The sequence below is a fragment of the Podarcis cretensis genome, assembly GCF_951804945.1.
Source record: "Podarcis cretensis genome assembly, chromosome: 1".
In the NCBI taxonomy this organism is placed as follows: Eukaryota; Metazoa; Chordata; class Lepidosauria; order Squamata; family Lacertidae; genus Podarcis; species Podarcis cretensis.
In genome coordinates this window covers 123,359,952-123,380,433 of record NC_137170.1, presented here as the reverse complement: position 1 = coordinate 123,380,433, position 20,482 = coordinate 123,359,952, and the positions used below count along the sequence as shown (strand labels likewise).

The window sequence follows — 20,482 nt, the reverse complement described above, 5'->3', positions numbered from 1 at the left end:
CTTCATGTTTGGGAGATCATGTGACAGCTTACCTGACTTAACAGAGTTTGAACGCTTGCATCCATAAGCTCTTGAAGTTTCTTACACTGCTGTGGCTTAATTCCTTTCAATCTGCTTTTGCTCTGATACTGTATCGGTGTATGTTTTTTGAATATGCATATTGTTTTTCTGTAATGGAAAAAGTAGGTACTAAAAAACTGACATTTGGGTTGTTATAAGAAAATACTGCTCCTTTTCCCTTATAGGGTATCCAAGAGTCCTTAAGTAGGTCGCCTATCGGAAGGAGAAAATAACAGAGGCCAACCAGAGAATATTGAGAAGCAAGGCAGCTGATATTTATTAACTGTTGCAACAGGGTCTCACTACCAGGTAAAAAAGGTAAAGGACCCCTGGACGGTTAAGTCCAGTCAAAGGTGACTATGGGGTTGTGGCGCCCATCTCACTTTCAGGCTGAGGGAGCTGGTGTTTGTCTGCAGACAGCTTTCCGGGTCATGTGGCCAGCATGACTAAACTGCTTCTGGTGCAACGCGACACCGTGACGGAAACCAGAGCACACGGAAACGCCGTTTACCTTCCTGCCGCAGTGGTACCTATTTATCTACTTGCACTGGTGTGCTTTCGAACTGCTAGGTTGGCAGGAGCTGGGACAGAGCGACGGGAGCTCACTTGGTTGCGGGGATTCGAACGGCCAACCTTCTGATCGGCAAGTCCAAGAGGCTTAGTGGTTTAGACCACAGCGCCACCCAAATCCCTACGCTCACTGCCACACATAGGAGGCAGGAGGGACCCAGAACAATGATGCACAAGCCCTTATATAGACATTTGAAATTGCCCACCCTGTAGCTCAAGACCGCCACCCCAAAACATCATAAATACAGTGGTACCTCGGGTTACATACGCTTCAGGTTACAGACTCTTCTAACAAGGAAATATTACCTCAGGTTAAGAACTTTGCTTCAGGATGAGAACAGAAATCGTGCTCCGGTGGCATGGCAGCAGCGGGAGGCCTCATTAGCTAAAGTGGTGTTTCAGGTTAAGAACAGTTTCAGGTTAAGAACAGACCTCCAGAACGAATTAAGTACTTAACCCGAGGTACCACTGTACATCACAGAAGGAGGTGGTCTCCAACAAAATTCCTGTTTTGTCAGGATACCTGATAATAGCCACTGATTCCTCTACCTGGGCAACCTGGCCATTCCTTTTGAGATGCTAAATACTTAGTTCCTGAATCCAGGTCACAGGCTCACCCTAAAGGTAAAGGTAAAGGTACCCCTGCCCGTACGGGCCAGTCTTGACAGACTCTGGGGTTGTGCGCCCATCTCACTCAAGAGGCCGGGGGCCAGCGCTGTCCGGAGACACTTCCGGGTTACGTGGCCAGTGTGACATCGCTGCTCTGGCCAGAGCCAGAGCCGCACACGGAAACGCTGTTTACCTTCCCGCTGGTAAGCGGTCCCTATTTATCTACTTGCACCCGGAGGTGCTTTCGAACTGCTAGGTTGGCAGGCGCTGGGACCGAGCAGCGGGAGCGCACCCCGCCGCAGGGATTCGAACCGCCGACCTTTCGATCGGCAAGCCCTAGGCGCTGAGGCTTTAACCCACAGCGCCACCTGCGTCCCATGAAGGCTCACCCTATTCATGCACAAATACATCCTTAAGACAGTAAGCAAAAGACAATGGAGAGGCTTTCCCATTTCCTTCCTCTTCGCAGAGAAATATTTGAGGTCAGTTTGGGAGAGTCAACATGGTTTCAGGACTGCTCTCCTGTACTATTTCAGACACGTGTTTTATATACTTATGTATGTGTTTGCCTTGTACATTTATGAACATATGATTTATATATATATATGAGACCTTAGAATTCCTATAACAGGGTGTACATGCAGTATTGGGGGGGGGAAGAAAAATCATGTAACAGCCTCATTTAGCTTCTTTTTCCCTCTTAAATAATATTCCTAAGGAAAAGATAACAGCTGTGCAAATTCAGACTAACTGCAAAGCCACCATACATTGCAAGTGCATCGCTTACCTCCAACCATCCTGGTAACTGGTCATTAAGGATGTTGGACATTTCACAGGCTTCTATGTGTGTGTGTGTGTCGCTCATAACAATTTAATAATTATGTTAATAATTATCATTTATATCCTGCCCATCTGACGGGGTTTCCCCAGCCAATCTGGGCGGCTTCCAGCACATATAAAAGCATAATGAAACTTGAAACATGCTCGAAGTGTATGGCGTATATGCAGCCTAAAGGGGAAAAAAGTTTTTAATAAGGAGAGATAAAATCATCAAATCATAGAGTTGAGCAATCAATCCCCTGCAATGCATGTGAATGTAATATAAGAGTCTGTTGGCTCATCTAGTCCAATGTTTGTTGTTGTTGTTTAGTCGTTTAGTCGTGTCCGACTCTTCGTGACCCCATGGACCAGAGAACGCCAGGCACTCCTGTCCTCCACTGCCCCCCGCAGCTTGGTCAGACTCATGCTGGTAACCTCGAAAACACTATCCAACCATCTCGTCCTCTGTCGCCCCCTTCTCCTTGTGCCCTCCATCTTCAATTTATCAGTAAGATAAATTAGTAAGAAAAACAAAGAAGGAAAGGATTTGCTGAAACAACTAATGAACTAGAATACACAAAATGGAGGTGTGAGGAGGTCACGGAAACAAGCAAATGATCTTAGATAAGATATGGAAAGATGGATTTGTTTTTAATTGTTTTTATTTTTTTCTGTATTTTGTATTTTCTGTTTTTATTTTTCTTTCTTTTTTATTCTTGTAACTTTTTGAAACACCAATAAATATTATATATATATATATATATATATATATATATATATATATATAAAAAGGACCATCTACTATAAAATTTGCCTGATGGTTTGGAAAAGCCCTCATTATAGAAAGCAAGCGTGGGGGAAATGTTTTCCCCCTTTTTAATTCCCTGTTTGATTCCCTACCAAAAGAAAAAAGAAAAAAGCGCCATGCATGCAAAATACAGCACAGAAAACAAAGAATAACCCTAACTCCCGCAGGCCCCATGCCCTCCAAAATGGAGGGTTCAAAAAGCGACCCGGAAATCGAGGGGCGTTCGCTGCTCTACCCTTTCGCTCATCTGCAGCGACGTGGTTGTTGCAGGCGCCCGCCTCTCCTGCCAATTCGATTGGTTTACCCTCGCTCACGTGGTCCCGCCCACCGCGCGCGAGAGGGGGGGACAGCCATCCCAAGCGTCATTTCGCCAGTTTAACCCTTTCGGGGGCTCCTTTGCACGCCCTTGAAAGGGGGAGGCTGCTTGTTGCCCGTTCGTAGACGCATACAGTACCCGATTGGCAGGTAGCGAATGGAAGGTAACTCTCGTCCTGGGGAAAAGGGGAGGTTATTTTAGATTAAGGGAAGGGGTGGGGGACCTTCTCTGCAGGGACGTTGTTTAATTTGGGGGGTTACCTGTCATGGATGCTTCAAAATAAAAAATAACCCTTCCAGTAGCACCTTAGAGAACAACTAAGTTTGTTATTGGTATGAGCTTTCGTGTGCATGCACACTTCTTCAGATTGAGTTTCCTGCATTGCAAGAGGGTTGGACTAGATCCCACCCAGCTCTGCAGTTCTAAGATTTTTGTGGACGGAGCCGCCAAAACCAAATGCAGAAAGAAAGGGGCGAGGTTATGGCAATGATGCAGTGCCTAAATCAAAATTATTTAAAGTTGCTTCTCTGTGCGTGCATGCTTGGGAGCAACGATTCTAAGATGTGCATAGAAAGACAAAAAGGAAAACGCATATCCCAGTGTGGTTTGCAATGTACCTTGTACGAATGCTGGTGTTATTTGCTTAGGGTTCGCCAACCACAAAACAGAAAGTCACAAAATGTGAAATATCTAAAAGGAGATAGGAGAAACTGGTTTCCGAATTTGCCTCTCTGTGCCAGGTGCTAGCACTGGGCCTTGTCTCTTGTCCAGTTCCCTAGCATCTCTGATTTAACAGACAGATAACCATCAGGTGAAGACACTGGGAAGAGCATGCAAGGCTGTGCAATGGTTTGGCATAAGGCAGTTTTCTGCGTGACTTTGTGTATATCATTAAGTCACAGGTACAATTTGCGACCTCGGGGATATTGTTTGCGATTTTATTTGAGTGCTGGTAAATTGGATGCTTTCCCCAGCAGAAGTAGTGTTAGAAACAGATATGAAAACTAGGAGCTAAATGGCATCTTAAACCTGGGTTGTGGGCGCCACAACAGAATGTCCAGGCACACTTTTTTAATAACAAGGATACAAAGCTGAAAAGGAATGAACTGCAGCTAAAATATTATGTTTATTTTTCACATGGTCTAGTCGTTCCCCTGCTCACCCCACTAATATTCTTTAAAGGGTCTCTTCTCCAGGCTTCAGACAGTAGCTGGAAGTGGGGAGGCAGAAAAAGGTCCTCCTTTCCTTCCACTCTACCATCCCAGAGCTCAGAAACTGCTTGCGCTAATGAAATTCCCCATCGCAAAATGTGCCTAGAACAATGGGAGTTTCAAACATTGAGCAGAAGCCTTGCAGCTCAGTGGTGGGTGCACAGTTTCTACAGGAAAACATCCTCAGGATTGTTTAATAATAATAAATAAAAATGTTTATGGCAAATATTTTTAAACCGCTCTTCATCTACACACCCGGGCAGAAGACAAAAGGCATGGAATAAAAGAGTCGTGCTGAAAAAAGTCATCAGGAACAAACAGAGGCATATAAAAACAAACAGAAGAAACTAAATAACAGGTTTTGAACTTTCAAATGCTTGGTCAAATAAGCTTTTGGCCCAGCATTGGGATGATGGTAATGTTGGCACCAGTCGTTCTCCATTCCACAAATGGAACACCATGACATTGTTGCTGCATGATGAATTTCCCCTGACATCAGGGCAAAGAAAAGATCCTCTCCTTAAGACATGGGCACGTGGTTTAGGAAGAGACACTACTTTAGGTATTTGGGTTCTAAGACTTTTATGGCTTTAAAGATCAGCACCAGCCCCTTGAATTAGGGTGGGAAGCAAAAGATATTTCAGAATTGGCATAATATGATTCCATCTAGCAGTAGGCAGTTAAACATTCTGGTATTCTGCCTCCGATGAAACTTCTAAGCATTCTTCAAGGGCAGCCCAAATTTTAATAGCAATTTCTAGGGAATAGTACTAAATGTAGGCTGATATTTTTTATTTGGCTTATTTATGACAGATTACAAATATGTAACCTGAGTTTCATATAACTCTGCATCAAACCTTCCAGGGATGCTACCTACAAACTTCCAGAGTCTTTTAAGTCACAACACCATTTTGTCAAACCTACAGCCAAATTTACATTCAAAGTTATAAACAAGATTATGCATTAAAACAGACTTATAGCATGATCCTATGCATGTTGATCAGGAAGTAAGCTAGAATTGCAGGAGGGAGAACTACTTCTTATTTTCAAATCCTCAAACAGATAATCATCAATCTTGTGAACTACCTTGAGATCTTTGGATGGAAGGCGGTATATAAATCTAACAAATAAATGAATAATCAATTTGCAGAATATGGCTTGGAACAATGACTGATTATGATTACTCTAGTCTTTCTTTTTCTATTGACATCTCATCTGTATTTCAAAATAACTTCTTGTGAGCCATACTGTTTACTTTGCATGAGCTATGTTTGGCAACATATTCAACAAGGAGAATAAACCTTGTTCCGCAAGATTTTAATCTCTTATCTTGACTAACCAGAAGAGATAATATTGCATTCCTTTTGTCGCTCTGAACAATAAAGACGCAGCACAGAAGGAAATGAATGTAAAAAAATTAACAAACGGTATCAGAGTACTTCTAAGTATTTTCCCCTTGTTTGGCCTTTATGTTCTGCTGCCACTGCAATCGAAATGATGGCTGTGTATTTGCTTTTGCATTGTTAAACCTTACACCTGCCCTGTGGGTGTTAGATTAGGCCCTTCTAGGAGCGGGATAGGCAGACCAGTCTTGTGATATCTAAAGCTTTTGAGGTCCTCCAGTTGCTTCAGAAATACAGTCATAACCTTGCAAGTCGAACGCCTTGCGAGTTGAACGTTTTGGCTCCCTAACGTCGCAAACCCGGAAGTTCAGATTCCAAAGAATCCGAACGTCCAACATGGGTTCCGCGGTTTCCTATTGGCTGCAGGAGCTTCCTGCCAATCGGAAGCTGCGCCTTGGTTTCCAGACATTTTGGAAGTCGAACGGATTTCCAGACGGATTCCGTTCAACTTCCGAGGTACGACTGTAGTGCCTTAGCCAGGTGGCTCTAAGGATCATGCTCAAACCCCAGGAACTTGTGATCTGGACCAGGACCAGGACCAGGACCAAGGGCAACATCCAACAGAGTAGTTCTCTTAGCACAAGGACTTCTGCCTATGAAGTGGAACTTCCTCTCCCTGTGCATTCTGTATATATATTCTGTGGCTCTCCTTAAACCTCTTGGAGCCAATTAAAGGGGCACATGAGAAAAGGAGAGGAGAGGGAGGGAGAAAAGGAAGTTCTGTTGTGCAAATGGAAACCCTTGCACTAACAGAACTACTTCATTGGATACCTCTCCAAGTTCACAAGTCCTTTCACATGAAAAATCCATCCCTGGCTTTCCTTCAAGATTCCTGTTGGAACAATCTTATTTGGTTGGGAGTGGAAGAGGAGGGAGCTTTTTAGTTGCTGCTGCTGTTAAGACAATTGAGAGCCAAAAGCTCTTTCCAATCGCCTGCAAATCACTCAAGAGACCTGCCAGAAGTCTCTGCAGAAATTGCCTCTGAGCTCTCCTGCATAAGCCTTTCTTAAATGAATGGGAGTTCTGCCAGAGCACAGTGCTATTTGTTGAGATGCTCTATAGCAGAGGTTTGGCTCTGGGGACCCTCTTTCTGAGTGCCTTTCTGACTCCAAATCAGCCAAGAGTAAGGTTCATGGTGCACTGCTGAAGGTTTAGAAGCTTTTCATTATTTATTGAGAAGCCATGAAGGAAAATCCCTATAATAAATGATTAACGCAGATGCTCACGTTTCATTCACCTGTGTTCGTTTCTGTAACCTCCCAACAGAGTTTTGTCCAATTATTTAATCCTTCTGTTGTTGTCCGCAACAGATTTCTCAGTGTTTGAAAGCTTTCAAAAGCACATCTGCTTAGCTTTCTCAAATCTTGAGGATTCTTTGGAAACAACAAACAGGGCTTGATTACTATTAGTATTGGCATAGTCTTTATTCATAAAATGAAGGTGGCTGAAGACTCAAATATCCAGTTTCACTATTCTCCCACTTTTGGGGCAATTGATACTGACTTCCAGCTACACCTGAATACACTGGTCACATGAATCCTGAAGAAATGCACAGAATTCACCACTGTCCAGCTTTTGCCATACACTTCTTTTTTGCAGCATTTCAAGAATCAAACTGTTTTCAGTTCTCTGTGTATCATCCACACTCACACAGCTACAGTGGTACCTCGCAAGACTAATGCCTCGAAAGACGAAAAACTCGCAAAACGAAAGAGTTTTTCGTTTTTTGAGTTGCTTCACAAGACGGATTTCCCTATGGGCTTGCTTCGCAAGACGGAAATGTCTTGCAAGTTTGTTTCCTTTGTCTTGCAAGTTTGTTTCCTTTGTCTTGCAAGTTTGTTTCCTTTTTCTTAAAACCGTGCATTCACTTCGAGGAGCAACTCATAGCACGCGGTGTGGTAGCCTTTTTTGAGGTTTTTGAAGACTTTGGTGATTTTTGAAGCTTTTCCAAAGTCCGTGCTTCGCAAGACGAAAAAATTGCAAGACGAAAAAACTCACGGAACGAATTAATTTCGTCTTGCGAGGCACCACCAACCTTGCCGATCAGAAGGTTGCGGACGACTCTGGGGTTGCGGCGCTCATCTCACTTTACAGGCCAAGGGAGCTGGCGTTTGTCCGCAGACAGTTTTTCTGGGTTATGTGGCCAGCATGACTAAGCCGCTTCTGGCGCAACGGAACACTGAAACCAGAGCAGCACATGGAAACACCATTTACCTTCCCGCCGGAGTGGTACCTATTTATCTACTTGCACTTTTTTGGCGTGCTTTCGAACTGCTAGGTTGGCAGGAACTGGGACCGAGCAATGGGAGCTCACCCCGTCGTGGGGATTCGAACCACCAACCTTCTGATCGGCAAGCCCAAAAGACTCAGTGGTTTAGACCACAGCGCCACCCACGTCCCACACTCACACAGCTAATTTATGTTTCATAAACACCTGTTATCCGTAACTGATGCCTGCCGTGGGCAGAGAAGGTTCTTGTGAAAATGAGCCCTATGCTTAACTACAGTAAAAGACCCAGCAGAAAAAAACCCCCAGCAGAAACCTCCCCTTCTGTCTGTTAGCCCCTAGCATTATACTACACAATAGCACAAGGAATTCAGGGCCTCGTGCCTGTTCATGTGCTTTTCCCTTTGCACAAGCCAACAAACAAACCCAGAATCTTGGCTTGTTGAAACATTGGTTAATGGCTTTGGAACAAGCCATGGTATTAAGACAGCTTCAAACCATTGTTTGAGATCCTGACTTGTTTCTGAAATAATTAGCCACAGTTCAGACAAAACAGGAAACTATAGTTAATCGAAGACTTCATTGTTTGCTGGCAGATATTTGCTGGCTTGCAGAAAGAGAGAAGGGGCAAAGAGCTGCAGCCAATCCCAAAACATGTAGCATTACCCAAAGGCCTACTTTTTATCTTGGCTTATTATTATTATTATTATTTATTAAACCAAAACATGATTTCTATTTATTCCAGATTTATTCAAACCGTGTGTCTTTGGAAACTGTGAAATGTGACGCCTGAATTGATAAAGAAAGAACACTCTTTCAACACAATGTTTTTGACACAGGTACAATCATCCCCCATATATATATATATATATATATATATATATATATATATATTTGATCACTTTCTTTGCTTCCAGATGTCTAGCCCATTACATTACCTCAGAATGTGTTTTGTTTTCTTCTGTCAGTGTTTGACCTTCAGCATGACTGTCATTCTAGACAGTATTGGTGTTTTCCAAATAGTTGATGACATTTATTCATAGTTCACTAGCTTCAGGCTGCCCTTAATCCAGCATACATCAATAAATTATACAGATAGCCAAGACATTAAAAAACCCTGTTAAACTATGCAGCTATAAAGTTTGCAAAACCGCAAGAGAATGGATATGTTTGCTTTGTGCTGCTTATGAAAGGCCTGTGACAGATTCCTCAAAATCAATTAATGTTCTAGGACAAGGGTGCCCAAACTTTTTTCAAAGAGGGCCAGATTTGATGAAGTGAACGTGCGTGAGGGCCGACCAAAGTCGTTGAGCTTTTCTTAGGTTCTTAGGATTTAACCCCAAAGTTGTTGAGCTTTTGAGCTTTTTTAAGGATTTTACCCCAGGACATATACTGCCACGGGGGACAGATTAAATTGACCGGCAGGCCAGATTAGGCCCCTGAAACGGACTTTGGACATGCCTGTGCTAGGAGGAAGGAGGATTGCTTTTGTGGTGTAGTGGTTAAGAGCGGTGGACTCGTAATCTGGTGAACCGGGTTCGCGTCTCTGCTCCTCCGCATGCAGCTGCTGGGTGACCTTCGGCTAGTCACACTTCTCTGAAGTCTCTCAGCCCTGCTCACCTCACAGAGTGTTTGTTGTGGGGGAGGAAGGGAAAGGAGAATGTTAGCTGCTTTGAGACTCCTTTAGGTAGTGATAAAGTGGGATATCAAATCCAAACTCTTCTTCTTCTTTTTCTTTTGCCCCGGTCGAAAAATAGTGCACTGCTGAGTGCAAGGACACCGATATTCCAGAAACATTAAGGAAAGATGCCTGAATCTTTCCCAACAAATGAATTTGTTGGATTGGTTGAATCCACTGGGTTTTTGAAATACCCCAACATGTATTGCAGTTTAAATTTGTTTTAAATAATCATCTAGCTCTTATTTGGGACCCCAGCTTTGATAAAGAGAATTATAAGGCTTACCAATTTCTCTCCCCCCCCAAAGGTTTTCAAATCCATATTTGGGGGGGGGGGGGATATTAGGTCAACATCTTTATTAATGTGAATTTTTTATTCTTTTCTTGTCGGCCAACATGGCCGCCTTTGTTTTTGAATAAATAGATAAACCTTGGCAAAAGTATTGTCATGTTGCTTGATGCTTAGAGAACAGAATTTGTTCAAGCCTCTATGCATTAAATAACATGTGTGGGTGTATATCACATACACGTATACAAACAATACTGGGGGGGGGCTGTATTGTTAAATTGCATTAAACAAATTTAAACTATGTTTTAATGTGAACATGCAGCATGCTGGTGCACCCTGCTCAAAAATTCCCAGAGTATACGTCCCCTGCTCCAGCTGTTGCCACACCATGCAGTGTTTCTCCCCCTGGGGTTTTCTCAAGGGTGTGCTGTGCCATTTTTTCCTAGAAGAAAAGCACTGACAACATATCTGAAACAACCCTGAGCCTGGCATATCACAACGTCTTCAAAGGGCTCACGGTTGCTTTTCCCCAAACAAACAACAAGCATTAATTTAAGAACAAACCTTGATTTCCACTCATGGTTGGTTTGGGGAAAACAGTCCACAGCAGCCCAGGTTTGAACAACACAACAGGCCGGATCCTGGTTCGTTTCATCAGTGGTATGGGAACAGCAGAAGTAGCAGAGGAGCACCATGGGAATTTTTGAACAGTCTGTTCCAGGATGTTGAGTGTTCACATTGAACCATAGCTTGTAGTCCATAGGGAACAGAATGTAGGATCTCATTTCTGGTGATTTGGGGTTAAATGTCAGCTCAGCCAAGACGTCCCACTGAGAACGGGGGAAAAACCAATTAGTTTCACTTGGAAAATCATCTAAAAAGTCAACTGAGGCACTCCCTTCCCTCATAAGTTATGCTGGAACTAATCACCTGTAGGGTGGGAATAGAGAGCCTGGGCACGGTAGTGACTACAAGATGTTAAATTCTAAATTCTAAATTTTGTTATTGTACAGTTTCTTTGTAGGTATGCCTGTCTACAGAAATCTTTCGCAGTGAGCAGTTTTAGAGGAGCAATTTCAAAACCTCCTGAACCTTGCTGGATCGATTGTTTAAGAAGAGTCTCTGTTTGCCGTGGCAAATGCTTTTCTACCAAAATAGTTCTGGGTATCGAAACCAGCTGTGATGATACAGCCGCAGCTGTGGTGGATGAAGCTGGCAACATTTTAGGAGAAGCCCTGCATTCTCAAAGCGCGGTTCATCTGAAGTAAGTAATTCTTACTGTTGGTGAAAACATAGTTTTAGGTACTTAGTTGTTTAGTCGTTTAGTTGTGTCCGACTCTTCGTGACCCCATGGACCAGAACATGCCAGGCACTCCTGTCTTCCACTGCCTCCCGCAGTTTGGTCAAACTCATGCTGGTAGCTTTGAGAACACTGTCCAACCATCTCGTCCTCTGTCATCCCCTTCACCTTGTGCCCTCCATCTTTCTCAACATCAGGGTCTTTTCCAGGGAGTCTTCTCTTCTCATGAGGTGGCCAAAGTATTGGAGCCTCAGCTTCATAATTTGTCCTTCCAGTGAGCACTCAGGGCTGATTTCCTTAAGAATGGATCGCTTTGATCTTCTTGCAGTCCATGGAACTCTCAAGAGTCTCCTCCAGCGCCATAATTCAAAAGCATCCATTCTTCGGTGATCAGCCTTCTTTATGGTCCAGCTCTCACTTCCATACACCACGTACGTTGAATATCATGTTGTTATTTTGTCATCACGTGTCACGCCACAGTATCTGTAAGTGCATCTAGATCGCTGCCACAGTATCAACAATCCAAGATCAATGGTATCAAAAAACTCCTTAAAGTCTGGGGAAAAACCCAGAAAGGTCGATCTCTTTGATTTCTTAAAAACATACACACACATAATTGATCTCTCGTGTTGCTACTACAGCTGTGTTGGAAGCCAGACCTGCAGGTTGCCAAAAAAAGAAAGAAGTGCTGACTAGCCAGAACATCAACTTCTGCGTTTGAGTTTTTGAGCTAGGCCAAACAGATTTAGCGTAAGCATCATGTACTTAATAATAATAATAATAATTATTAGTATTTTCCACACAACAACAACACGAAAAATATCAAAAAATAACAATACACAACACAAAAACCAACATTTGAAAACTAAAGAAAGCAACAACAAAAAACAACAACAACAAAATCCATATCTTACAAGTTAATACTATAAACACTAAAACAACAACTACAAGACATTGACTAGCACCAATCCCAAAGCACCTCCTTTATCTCTCATTGTGTCTTCCTGTTTTCCTTATCATCTCTATCCTAACATCTAGATATAAATCCCTCTTTCTTATCCTTTCACGTAAGCATCATGTACATGTTTGTTTCTCATCAGAACAGGTGGAATTATTCCTTCGGTGGCACAACAGCTTCACCAAGAAAACATTGCAAGGGTAGTGCAAGAAGCACTTGCCGTCAGCAGAGTTAGCGCAGATGGACTCTCAGCCATTGCAACAACCGTGAAGCCAGGACTTGCTTTGAGCCTCGGAGTTGGCTTGGCCTATAGTCTGGAACTGGTGGAGAAATGCAAGAAGCCTTTCATTCCCATCCATCATATGGAGGCGCACGCTCTTACCGTTAGGTTGACCAATCGTGTGGACTTCCCGTTCCTGGTACTTTTGCTCTCGGGGGGTCACTGTATACTAGCGGTAGCGCAAGGAGTTTCAGATTTCCTTCTCCTTGGACAGACATTGGACATTGCACCTGGGGACATGTTGGATAAGGTAATCCTTTTAATTAGTGTTTATTTATTAAAACATTTGTATGCTGCTATATCATAAATATATCAAATATATCAAAGCAGTTTACAGCAATAAAGACACAAAGCAATACAATACAATACAATACAATACAATACAATACAATACAATACAATACAATACAATACAGCTATAAAGTTAAAAACAGACATCAATTAACCATTGTGGAAGGATGTATAGTGGTACCTTTGTACTCCAACGGCTTGGCTCCCAAACAAATCGGCTTCTGAACACTGTAAACCCAGAAATGCTCCAGTTTGTGAATGTTTTTTGGAAGCCAAACATCCGACGTGGCTTCCACGGCTTCTGCTTGAGTGCAGGAAGCTCCTGCAGTCGATCGGAAGCCACGCCTTGGAGCCAGTGTGGTGTAGTGGTTAAGAGTGGTAGTCTCGTAATCTGGGGAACTGGGTTCATGTCTCTGCTCCTCCACATGCAGCTGCTGGGTGACCTTGGGCTAGTCACACTTCTCTGAAGTCTCTCAGCCCCTCTCACCTCACAGAGTGTTTGTTGTGGGGGAGAAAGGGAAAGGAGAATGTTAGCCGCTTTGAGACTCCTTAGGGTAGTGATGAAGCGGGATATCAAATCCAAACTCTTCTTCTTCTTCAAACAGTTTCAGGAGTTGAATGGACTACAGGAACAGATTGAGTTTGATTGAGTATTCTTAATCGCCTGCATAGGCCTGGTGGAATAGATAAGTTTCCAGCAGGCATTTAAAAGTTGGCACAGAAGGCCCCTGCTGAATCTCTGTTGGCAGAATAGCCCACGGGATAGGGCCAATGAGGAAAGCCCTGTGCAATTGTCCCACTTACTTGGTGATCATTTAGCTAATTGGGATAAAACCATAACGATGTGGCTGCCATGCGGCTGGCTCAGTGTCAAACCTCAGCACATAACAAGGATTTGAGGTGTGACTTGGGTCCTTCAGAATCATAAAGCTACTCCTTGTGCTCATTTGCCTTTTCCAGTGACTTTTAAAATATATGTGTACATTTCTTTAATTTCTGCTTCCATTTGGATTGTTTAGGTAGCCAGAAGGCTTTCTTTACGAAAGCACCCAGAGTGCTCTAGCCTGAGCGGTGGAAAAGCGATAGAACGTTTGGCTCAGCACGGAAATAGACAGCGTTATGAATTCAAAGTCCCCATGGAGCAACATCACAACTGCAACTTTTCATTTGCTGGACTTCAGTCCCAGGTCACTAGAGCGATCGCAGAAAAAGAAAAGGAGGAAGGTATTTACCAAAATAGGACGGATACAATTTGTGCATGAGAGCTTCACATAGGCTTGGGAAACCTATTTGATTGTGATTTCTGCAGGGTGTCAGGAAGGACAGCTCCTGTCCTGCATACCAGACCTTGCTGCAGCAGTCCAGCACACGGTAACTGCTCATATTGTCGCTCGAACACACCGAGCCATTCATTTCTGTAGAAGGAAGGGTATCTTGCCACAGAGGAAGGCAACTTTGGTAAGTGTCAAAACAAAATTTAAAAATTCCTTCCAGTAGCACCTTAGAGACCAACTAAGTTTGTCATTGGTATGAGCTTTTGTGCGCATGCACACTTCTTCAGTGTGTGTGTGTGTGTGTGTGTGTGTGTGTTGTCAGGAGAATGCCAGGGAACTGTCTTTCCCTCCAAAGCGCCCCTCGGGATGATTCATCACTCTTCTGTCCTGAGTCGCTACGGCGACATATATCTGAAGATATATGCACACACAAACATAGCAGAGTTAAAAGCGGAAGCTGGACTTGAGGTGTAGAATACTCAGCTAATTTATTATGTACAAGATCAAGTGTTGCAGAACAAAGAAATCATGGCTCCTCTCTCCTTCCCGTCCGAGAGAGAACAGAAAATGCAAAAGCATAACATAACGGAACAGTGTAACCGAACTTCCGTTCTCATGACTCCAACAGTGTGGAATGTCAACACAGACATGTGATGAAAACAATCACACATCAGTAGTGGGAAGGAATGAAATCCCAACATGTGTGTGTTGCACAGTTAACCTATCCTAAGCTCCAACAATATGGCCAGCAGCTTAAGTTGTATTAATCACTTGCACCTTTAGGTCCAGGAAGTGGTAACCTGATCAACAGAGAGACACAAATTAGTAACAAATATTATTAACTAATACGAAGGAAATAAAATAAACTGAATCCAAGAGCATGAGACTTTGCATGTACTTGGGGAAAGTCAACATGTCATGGGGGGCTATGTTTGTTTGTGGGCTCTGCCTTTCCCACACCTGTTGAATGTAAAAGCTAATGGTGCCTACTCAAATATCTTTATATGTATTTCAAAATGGCGGAGGGGGAGAGGCCACGTTTCTGCCCTGTGCAGGGATTACTGCCAGCAAGGTGAGCCAGGTTGCTATAAACATAATCCTGCCGCCCTACTTTCTCAGACTTCCCATAAACATGACTTTCGAACACTGGTTTCAGGTGGCTTCGGGGGGTGTTGCAGGGAACCAGTATATCCGGAAAGCTCTACAGGTTTTAACAGATGCCACCGATTTCACCCTGGTATGTCCGCCTCCCAGACTGTGCACTGACAACGGTGTTATGATTGCATGGTAAGCAAATAGGTGTGTTTTTTTCTTCTGTTTGGAATTCTATTCTGAATTATAATGCAACATAGTTAATTTGAAAACACTTCGTTGGTACAGTGGTACCTCGGGTTACATACGCTTCAGGTTACAGACTCCGGTAACCCAGAAATAGTACCTCGGGTTAAGAACTTTGCTTCAGGATGAGAACAGAAATCGTGCTCCGGCGGCGCGGCAGCAGCGGGAGGCCCCATTAGCTAAAGTGGTGCTTCAGGTTAAGAACAGTTTCAGGTTCAGAAGAGACCTCCAGAACGAATTAATTTCTTAACCTGAGATACCACTGTATATCTAAACACAGTTTCTGTGTAGGTGATGGTTGTATATAGTCCCAAGGGAGTTTGTTGCCAATAAATTTTTGGCATATGCATTTTGTATATGTGATGGCATTGTATATTTGGGGTACATACCTTTCTTACAGGACGCAGGTGGCGCTGTGGTCTAAACCAGTGTTTCCCAACCTTGTGCCTCCAGCTGTTTTTGAACTACAACTCCCATCATCCCTGACTAGCAAGACCAGTGGCAAGGGATGATGGGAATTGTAGTCCAAAAACAGCTGGAGGCACAAGGTTGGGAAACACTGGTCTAAACCACAGAGCCTAGGGCTTGCCGATCAGAAGGTCGGCAGTTCGAATCCCAACAACGGGTTGAGCTCCCGCTGCTCTGTCCCAGCTCCTGTCAACCTAGCAGTTCAAAAACACATCAAAGTGCAAGTAGATAAATAGGTACTGCTCCGGTGGGAAGGTAAATGGCGTTTCCATGCACTGCTCTGGTTCGCCAGAAGTGGCTTAGTCATGCTGGCCACATGACCCAGAAGCTGTCTGCGGACAAACATCGGCTCCCTCAGCCAGTAAAAGGAGGTGAGTGCGAACCCCCGAGTTGTCCACGGTTGGACCTAATGGTCAGGGGTACCTTTACCTTTACCTTTCTTACATGGAAGTTCATTAAGTGCGAACCACCCTGGTAGCATTGTCCTTCGGAGAGAAAACTGCCTGTTATTGTTGGGAGAAGAAGAAGAAGAAGAAGAAGAAGAAGAAGAAGAAGAAGAAGAAGAAGAAGAAGGAGGAGGAGGAGGAGGAGGAGGAGGAGGAGGAAGAAAGAGCATGGCCAAACCACGTTGAAGAAGAAGAAGAAGAGGAGGAGGAGGAGGAAGAAGAAAGAGCATGGCCAAACCACGTTGAAGAAGAAGAAGAAGAAGAGGAGGAGGAAGAAGAAAGAGCATGGCCAAACCATGGCCAAACCACGTTGAAGAAGAAGAAGAAGAAGAAGAGGAGGAGGAAGAAGAAAGAGCATGGCCAAACCACGTTGAAGAAGAAGAAGAAGAAGAAGAAGAAGAAGAAGAAGAAGAAGAAGAGGAGGAGGAAGAAGAAAGAGCATGGCCAAACCACGTTTGCTCCAGTCAAGGGCCCTTCTTAGGCTAGCAGAAATTATCTCTGTCTGAAATCTCTTTGCTGAGCTTACATCAACAATACTGCATTTAGTTCACTGTAATGGGGGGGGGGGGGAATGAACTAGTTTATGGAAAACACTTTACACAATTATTCTCTCTTTAGGAATGGCATTGAAAGGCTTTGTGCAGGACTGGGTGTTTTATATAGCACAGAAGGCATAAGATACGAACCAAAGTAAGTAGTATTTATTATATTTTCCCCTCAGTTTTATATACTGTGTTCTGTTATCTCTGTAGCACTCCAGAAAAACAGAGACAATATCTGTTGAGTGCTTTAAAATCTTACGAGACCTAGAGAGAGTGGAAAGGTGGGGCAGAAGTCCCATGCCATAGTTTTCTGTTCCTCTCCTTTGTTCCTTATATCCAGGATTATACCTCTGTATCCTTCCTTGCTGTATAGCAGCCCAAATCAGTTCAGTAGTATTTAACCTTGCAAAATATAATGTATTGGGTGGGTGGGTTTGGGTGTGGGAAATGCACAATAGGAAAATGTTGCACAATCGTTGGGAATAAAATTGGACATATTGACAGAGAAAACACTAATCTCTGACCATTTCAGATTTTTAATGTTACCCAGGTGTTCTTCTCAAAATTTGGGAATATGATTTCCTGTCAGTTGGAAACCACTGTGGTGAACAAAAGTTGATGGCAAATTCCAGCTGGCCCACACTGATTGACATGTTGGAGGTTGAATGGATACATAGAGCTTTTTGAAATTCTGTTATTTGTCCTTGGATAAGGTGTTATAGGACCTCAGAATCCATCAGGGGTTTCATAGAGACAGAAAGAATGTCTTTAAATTTTAATTACAGTGCTCAGATATTTCAACAGGTTTGTTCACCGCTGTGCTTTTTTATGGACGATTTCCATATCAGTGTTGACCCTGTTCATATTATAGACAGCACATAATTCCTCTCACTGGATTTGGGGGTACACCCTACTGCTGATATTATATAGTGGGCGGTCCTTAAATTGTTTAAATTAATATATAAAAAAGAAAGAATAAGTGGCATTTCGTTCAGCAATACTAGTCGTGTGTTGTTGTTTTCTTTTGCTGTAGCTTGGCATCTTTTTTTCTTTAAGCTCAGCTGCAACCCCAAATCTAAACATAGTCTGAGTTACACTTTCCTAAGGACAAATTCATCTTGGCTTTTCAGTAGAATTTGAGCTATGTGCTGTTGTCAATGCCCTCTTCCGGGCTCTCAGCCATGTATCTAATTTTTTCACTCACAAATGGCTGTGTCCGAGTCCCTGTGACTTTGTCTACAGCTTTTGGCTTGGACAACAAGTTTCTTCCTCTTCCAACTGTACTTTCAGAGCCTCTATATTTCTGGGGAGGACAGTTCTTCCCCAAAAGCAACAGAAGTAGCCACCCTTCTCACTGAATTTCTTCCGAAATAGAAATTTGGGGAGTGGGGAAAAGAAAAGACATGTAAATACGTTCCTTTAGCTATAGTGTCAACTTACCATTTCTCACATGGCTGCTGCCCTGAAGGAAATAAACAAAGTGCTCTGCTTATGGATGTTCTCTGTCCTATTTATATGGTCTTTCAGGACTTAGTAAATCTCTCTAGTGTAGGTCCTCCTCTCTTTGGGGTTGAGGAGAGAAAGGGGGGAAAATGAACTGCTGATATTTGTCTTGGGAACAAAAGAAGGGTGAGGGCAAATAATAATTTTATCCTTGTGGAAAATGTATAATTCTTTTCCTGAAGAAAGTATACTGAACTCAAAAATCCTATGAAGAGACGTCACTGTTATGAGAGGAATTGTCCGAAGACTTATGAGGAAACTTAAAATTTATTAGCAGATGTTCAAATTCTAGATGAGATACGAAAGGTCAAATCTGTTTATACGGATCAAGAAAACCCAAATACTTCTGCTTGGTGTTAGTCTGCACAATGTAGTAATACTAAACTATAGCTGCATTGTTTTGCATAGTACAACAGTTTTCATTATGGGAATTAAGATTAAGAATGGTATAAAGGAGATACTGAGCATAGAATTCATTATTACCTACAGGAGCCAAATACGTATGCGGTTTATAATGCTGGCTAATTATTTTGTATGATACTGAATTTATAATGGTATGCCTATGCTTGTGTCTTAAATGTATTTTTTTTTAATTCTTATTTATTAGAGCTCTGCTTGGGACTGATATCTCAGAAGAAGTCCAAAAAGCTTCCATCAAAATGCCAGCACCAAATCAGATGTGAAAAGTGAATTCTGCCACCATCCATTTCAATGGGAGCTCCATGCCATTTGCCCCAGCCTCTGTATGAATGACAATGTGCCATTGCTGAGATTTTTCATTACTATGCTAGGGATATCAAAATGAAAAATAAACCAAGAACAGCATGGGCATTCTTATAAGGTGTAAATGAAGAAGATATTTCTAAGCGCTCTATCCTGCTCTGTAAATTTCAACATCGACCCTTGTCAACAGTTAAACAAGGCTTTTGGTTTCCAGAAGGACTAGTGGAAAAAAGAAGTAAAACCAGAAGGATTTCTGCATGACAGATAATTCCATTTCCTTTCCCAAGTGGTTGCATACTTGAATACAGTTGCTCTTCTTGATTGTGGACTTTGATTGTGAGGCTACCTACACCAAAGTGAATTGGAATAAATCCCCTTCTGAACTTGTTTATAATTTTACTCTGTTTGTTAATACAGTGGTACCTCGGGTTACATACGCTTCAGGTTACATACGCTTCAGGTTACAGATTCCACTAACCCAGAAATATTACCTCAGGTTAAGAACTTTGCTTCAGGATGAGAACAGAAATCGTGCGGCGGCAGCGGGAGGCCCCATTAGCTAAAGTGGTTCTTCAGGTTAAGAACAGTTTCAGGTTAAGAACAGACCTCCAGAACGAATTAAGTTCTTAACCCGAGGTACTACTGTATAGTTTATCTTTAGCGTGCTGTCACCATCCTTTGCTTAAGATCATGGCCCAGCTAACTAAGTCCTTTGGTTTAGTCCCTTTGTAACTCAGTAACCACATTAAGCACCTAGAATCATAGAATCATAGAGTTGGAAGAGACCACAAGGGCCATTGAGTCCAACCCCCTGCCAAGCTGGGAGATAAGAATCAAATTTGGTACGTTTGTTTAGTACCTTCCAAATGGGAATACCAGTTCAAAGCCTGCACCTGTTTGCAAGTGGGGGGGAAATGTTATACCTGCCTTGAAGGTTATTGATATTAAAGCTGATATATTGCATCCAGGAATACAGCCCTGCAGCCCCTTTCAAATGAACCAAGAAAGATGAGGGAATCACTGTAATAGGATACATCCCTATGAAACCGAGCTACCTCACTGTAGTTTAATAAGCACATTTACAGCGTAATTCTCTATTTTAAGCTAAAACATCTGCTTAAACCAGTTTTCAAGGTGAAGGGAAGGAGGTAAAACATACCGCCGTTTACCTCTGGCCTCCATCACTGTGTTCCGTTGCGCCAGAAGTGGTTTAGTCCTGCTGGCCACATGACCTGGAAAGCTTTCTGCCGACGAACGCCGGCTCCCTCGGCCTGAAAGCGGAGATGAGCGCCGGACCCCATAGTCGATTTCGACTGGACTTAACCATCCAGGGGTCTTTTACCTTTTTACCTTACCTTAAAACATACCA

The 20,482-nt window shown here is 42.9% G+C and overlaps 1 protein-coding gene across 2 annotated transcripts; it reads left to right on the top strand.

The window, feature by feature from the left end:
• The first annotated feature begins 3,205 nt into the window (after nt 1-3,205).
• Nucleotides 3,206-19,507, top strand: OSGEPL1 (O-sialoglycoprotein endopeptidase like 1). Of its 2 annotated transcripts, none has more exons than XM_079980905.1 (9): nt 3,206-3,345; nt 8,769-8,862; nt 11,004-11,254; nt 12,391-12,778; nt 13,839-14,043; nt 14,129-14,277; nt 15,250-15,380; nt 16,964-17,035; nt 18,998-19,507. In XM_079980905.1, exons 2-9 carry the CDS (start codon nt 8,848-8,850, stop codon nt 19,071-19,073), a joined length of 1,287 nt encoding a protein of 428 aa, XP_079837031.1. In that variant the 5' UTR covers nt 3,206-3,345; nt 8,769-8,847; the 3' UTR covers nt 19,074-19,507. The 2 variants fall into 2 exon arrangements, with proteins under 2 accessions (XP_079837031.1, XP_079837032.1); XM_079980906.1 differs by lacking the exon at nt 3,206-3,345 and adding an exon at nt 3,638-3,659.
• Nucleotides 19,508-20,482: the final 975 nt, after the last annotated feature.

Bases quoted from the DNA above. Each gene is read 5' to 3' on its own strand.
- OSGEPL1 (XM_079980905.1), top strand. The intron at 14,278-15,249 runs GTAAGTGTCAAA...CACTGGTTTCAG, and splicing joins CACAGAGGAAGGCAACTTTG to GTGGCTTCGGGGGGTGTTGC. The intron at 17,036-18,997 runs GTAAGTAGTATT...CTTATTTATTAG, and splicing joins GGCATAAGATACGAACCAAA to AGCTCTGCTTGGGACTGATA.